Below are 5,072 nucleotides of genomic sequence, written 5' to 3'. Positions count from 1 at the left end.
GCATGTGCCGTGCGTGCGGTGTACCTGTAGGCTGTATGTTGCAGAGGATCATTTGACCGGCATTTACAGGTAATTATCGGCAATACTAGGCGAAAGAGAGTAGAGAAACATTAAGACATTGGTAGTAAATACATTTCATGTTTATTCAGCATTGCTTTTTTATTGAAAATGCTCCAAGCGTCGGTGGTCCGCCTGGTCTCTCGTCACTTTACCCTGTGTTGTGATCACGCTAGGCAGCCTAAAAAAGCCGTGTGGCTCACTCTGATACCGATTGCTGCAGTTGACAACACCGCAGGAGAGCGGCGTTGTGATGCATTTGCTTAATAGGCGAATATAAAATTAGCAGAGGTGCGCTGCTCAATGTACTTGTACCATGCCTGAACTGGTTTCTGTATCCTTTAGGGCCGGCGGCGTTGCATTGTGGGTAATATGAAAAATCGCGGAACCCTCTATAGGCGGAAGAGAGAAATGTGTAAGTGGATAATGAGGAAGTTAAAAACGGTGGAGCAAAAGAAGAGGCAAAAGGCGGACGACTTATACGAGAAGCAGAAGTTTCGTAGACGTCTCTCTCTTCCCCAATACTACCGGTACCACTACTGTGACACTGTCACCTTAGCTCCAAGAAACGGTCATACATCAAGAGACCATGTGTATATTGACGTTAGTCACACAGCCTGGTCGGACTACTGTCACCTCTACTACCCTCTACCCCCCCAACTGCTACATCTACTGCCATCTACCACCTCTACTGCTATCTCTACTGTTACCTCTACTATTCTGAGTATTCTCACCACTCACCTGTGGCCTGATCGGCTGCGAAACTAATGACAAAACGCATATACAATTGTATAGTGTATAGTCTTTGCTAAAAACAAAATCTGCCTCGACCATTTCTTGGATCTGGCAGGCATAATATAAATAATGCAGCAATTTATCCGCAGTATCTGTAACCAGTAAAATATAGGAATTGCACAGCATTACGATAGATGAAAAGAAGGAAAGTCGATAATTAATGCAAAGCAAAGAAGCAAGGGTATAGCTGGGTTGCAGATAATAAAAATCAAGACTAGGAAGAAGAAGGTAGGAACAGAAGCATGATAGAGCCAGTACAATTTACGATTGACAATATTTTCGAGGGAATGGTTCGTTTAACGAACCAATAATTATTGATCATGAAAACTAGCAAATTATAACTAGTGATGTATTATCATGAAATAATGATTCGCAGATGTATAGATACTGCCATCACTACTAGTCCAACGTATTTTCACCTTACAAAATCAAAGAGAGAAAAAACAAAAATGTGGTGTATATTTTTGTTTATTACATGTATTAAGAAGAATCTCCAAAAGAAATTAATATAATTTGAAATTATTTTACCATGCATACGGAAGATCCTGGTGCAACCATGTATTTTACCATCGATTATACTATTCACTGTAAGGATTATATGGTCAATTCCTTAATTCCATAAAAGTTTTGTCTAGATCTTTTTTTCATGGAGTATAATACCATGTTCTAAAATTCAAATTATTACAGTTGAACACAATGCAATATATGTTTTTTGCTGAATATAATAATTACTAGGCTTTGTACACACATATATGTAATAAATATAGATACATTTTCAGCCATTTCCTTAGACCGTAAACACTTGTATAGCTATTTTGACTTCTTTTTATCTGAAAGTTCGGCTTCATGAGTTTGCAATATTGTATTCCATTGAATGAACTGTTTTGATATTGTAGTTGTCTTGAGGTATTATTAAGGAAAAATTATTATATGTTATATATACAATTTTTACAATGATTTATCCAAAGCATATAGTACAGTAGTACAAAAAGACTGCACAAAGCCAGGTTCACTGGAGGGATGTTGCTGATGGCCCTTGCTTTGTATGGAGTGATGGACCAAACTGAAAACTCCAGTGTATGGTAAAAGGTCAGTAGCAGGGACGTAAATCCCGGGGGGATGGGGGGATGTATCCCCCCGCTCTTGAAGGAGGGGGAGATGGCCTGTACAAATATCCCCTGCTGAGATTTAAAAAAAAGAGAGAAAAAAAAGAATTGCCAAAAAGTATGGTTGCAAACATACAAAAACACGTGAAATTGTGAGAAATTGTAATTCTTACCTGTGTTTTAATACATGTATTATTACTATAGTAACCTAACTGTGTATGCTCTCTGAAAAGTCATGAAAAGTGTTTTGAATCCTAACTTGGTAGGGTTGAGTCTAGGGTTGAGATAGTGTCATCAGACATGAGAATATGGCCCACAGTATGCCTCAGATTGCAGGAAAATGGCTTAAATATTTCAACATTTTCTGGGGGGCATGCCCCCAGACCCCCCTAGCACTGGCATGCCTATGGCACGCGGGCTGGCCTGCGGCAGCCAAGGTTAATTTCGCCCCCGGCTATCGCCGATCATCCCCCCCACTCCTCGGTACGGATTTACGCCCCTGGTCAGTAGCCAAGTCAATTAAGGTAATATGGTGTAAAAAGGATACAAGAGAATTGTATGTATCAATGAGTTGTTTAGTCTCTTCTGTGATGCTTTCTCCCTGATCCTGCTGCTGAAGATGGATCTGGTTAAGATTCTGAAGTTTCTCTGCTAATGCTGGTGTGGCTGCAATTCAAGTAGGTAAATGGTACTACACGGTTATAATGCCAGTGTGTTAGCCAGAGACCCGTCTACCTGTCTTTTGGATGGCCTATTCTTGGATGAGAAGAATAAAATTTGATAGAGACGACATGAGGGCGGCCCAATTTTATATATTATACACCTGGTATAACTGACAACAGTGCTTATTATTCATATCAGATTACTGTCTTTTTGGCATTTCAGACTAAATTTCCTCCATTTTAAGGTAAGGCCCTCCCCCTAGGGCGCTTCGTACTCGCAGCATACTCGCTTCACTCACATGGCGAGACACCCTGATTTGTTTTCCTGGCTAACACCCTGTATAATGCACATAATGGTAATCCTCCATGATGATTGGTGAGAGGTACCTCACTTTGATGTATATTTAACCAAGAGAATTATTAATTTCTGAATAAAAATTCACATTAATATTCAAAATGGAAATTACAATTAGCCAAAGTTAGACAGATAGTTTATTCAACACCTGTTTAAGATGCCTATTACATTTGATATAACAAATTCTGCAGCAAAATGGAAGGGAGGAAAATAATTATTTTGCTTATATTTTTTTATTTAAGTCTGTTCGAATATATATATAAGTGATGTTACTGTTGTTACACAATTATTGTCTAGTTGCAATAGTAAACATGTATTTTTGTGAACTTAGACATCTGGTTAAAGGTAACATCGATTTCTGAGGATTATGAGAAAAATATAACCTGTCCTATGTCACTGGTTCATGCTTAGCAGCGAAGCAGCAGCACTGTTTAATGACGCAACAATGATTTTCAGTACACAATATTAGCGTTATGGCACGTCACGTGCCATCCTCTGCACTAATTACAATGTGGTATTTTTTTACCGATATATAAGAAATATATTTCTAGGAACAATGAAGGTGTCAATATATCATAGACAGGTTTACCTTTTATATGTTCACTGTTCAGAACATGCTTTAGTATCTCAAGCTTGTCCAACTGGCTTACCATATCTCTTATACGATCTTCGCCTGTAAAGAAAAAAAAACCAGCGGTTAACAACCACTGCATAACAAACTATAACGTTTTCATGTTGCAGCATTAGCCTGTAAACTATTAAAGATTACAGTATTTTGAAGTAACCATAAGGAAATCATGGAAGGTCTTCATTTTGATGGGAGACAATTCATTCAAATTACAGCACAGACAGTTCTTGCTATCATGTACTACAAGCTCACAATACAAGTTAGGATTGGATGGATATATTTGTTTATCCACGACATTCCCACTTTATATTTTAAATATTAGCAGGAAAGGAAAATGAATCTATAAGGGCCTTTCATTCTTGATTTGCAAATATCACCATAGACCTACACCCATATTGATATTATTACACAAGAAACGAATTAAAACAAATATACTTCAAATTACACAACTAAGGTGAGTGATAGCAATGTCAACTAATCTGTTCAATGATTCAATCCAATGTTCATTTGAGCAAATTTAAATGAAGAACAAAATAAGTAAATTATCATTGCTCACTGTGGTACTTACCATCTAGAATCACCTCTAGCTTTGCGGTCTGGGGAAGTAGTAGTGTGTTTCCATATTCTGGATCAATATATTTTTCAATGTCATACACTAGAATAAAAATAAACTTATTTTTAGGTTTAAGTAAAATTATAATGTTTGGTGATATGCTGTTTTTAATTGGTTGAAATGGCACTGAAATTATAGATCTGAAAAGGGGTTTTCTCATGATGGGTCTGTATGGTACTTCTCTCATCGAGTGGCACATGTATACTGGCACCTAGACTTTACATGAATTCCATAAAAGATGTACCAGTATGCCTCATTCTTAAAATATATACTGTGCTAGATAGACTTTTTAACTGCAACATCATTATAAAACTGCGATCAATACAGTATTATAGTTTATAACTAAGATCAAGATCAAGAAGCAGCCACAGGTTTTTACACCATCTGGAACACTATCCCCATGGCACTATAATTTTACATGCTGTTACTTACATCTTTTCATGCACTGGTTCACCTTCTCCCTGCCTTTAGTAGCTGCTGTTAATCGCTTATTGACTGCAGTGAGGGTATTCACGCACTGAAAGTGATAACATGAGGTTACTTAGATACAATAATGTAACCCAACAAGAGTAGGTGTAGGTTGTACCCTACTCTTGTTGGGTTACATTATTGTATCTAAGTAACCTCATGTTATCACTTTCAGTGCGTGAATACCCTCACTGCAGTCAATAAGCGATTAACAGCAGCTACTAAAGGCAGGGAGAAGGTGAACCAGTGCATGAAAAGATGTAAGTAACAGCATGTAAACTAAAGTTATAGTGCCATGGGGATAGTGTTCCAGATGGTGTAAAAACCTGTGGCTGCTTCTTGATCTTGATCTTAGTTATAAACTATAATGCTGTATTGATCGCAGTTT

At 37.6% G+C, this 5,072-nt stretch overlaps 1 protein-coding gene across 1 annotated transcript in view; it reads right to left on the bottom strand.

The window, feature by feature from the left end:
- Positions 1–1,302: 1,302 nt before the first annotated feature.
- The window catches only part of LOC106806267 (dynactin subunit 3-like), a 10,433-nt gene continuing 6,663 nt past the window's right edge, over positions 1,303–5,072 (bottom strand). The window contains exons 2-6 of the mRNA XM_014808145.1: positions 4,649–4,733; positions 4,172–4,258; positions 3,565–3,648; positions 2,506–2,624; positions 1,303–1,752 (exon numbers count right to left, since the gene is read on the bottom strand). Coding sequence (XP_014663631.1) covers positions 1,663–1,752; positions 2,506–2,624; positions 3,565–3,648; positions 4,172–4,258; positions 4,649–4,733 — 465 coding nt within the window. The 3' untranslated portion in view covers positions 1,303–1,662. The remainder of the gene's footprint in view (positions 1,753–2,505; positions 2,625–3,564; positions 3,649–4,171; positions 4,259–4,648; positions 4,734–5,072) is intronic.

Source organism: Priapulus caudatus, unplaced genomic scaffold, assembly GCF_000485595.1.
Source record: "Priapulus caudatus unplaced genomic scaffold, Priapulus_caudatus-5.0.1 Scaffold150, whole genome shotgun sequence".
Classification (NCBI taxonomy): domain Eukaryota; kingdom Metazoa; phylum Priapulida; class Priapulimorpha; order Priapulimorphida; family Priapulidae; genus Priapulus; species Priapulus caudatus.
The sequence above is the reverse complement of the archived record's forward strand: the minus strand, read 5'-3'. Positions and strand labels throughout refer to the sequence as shown.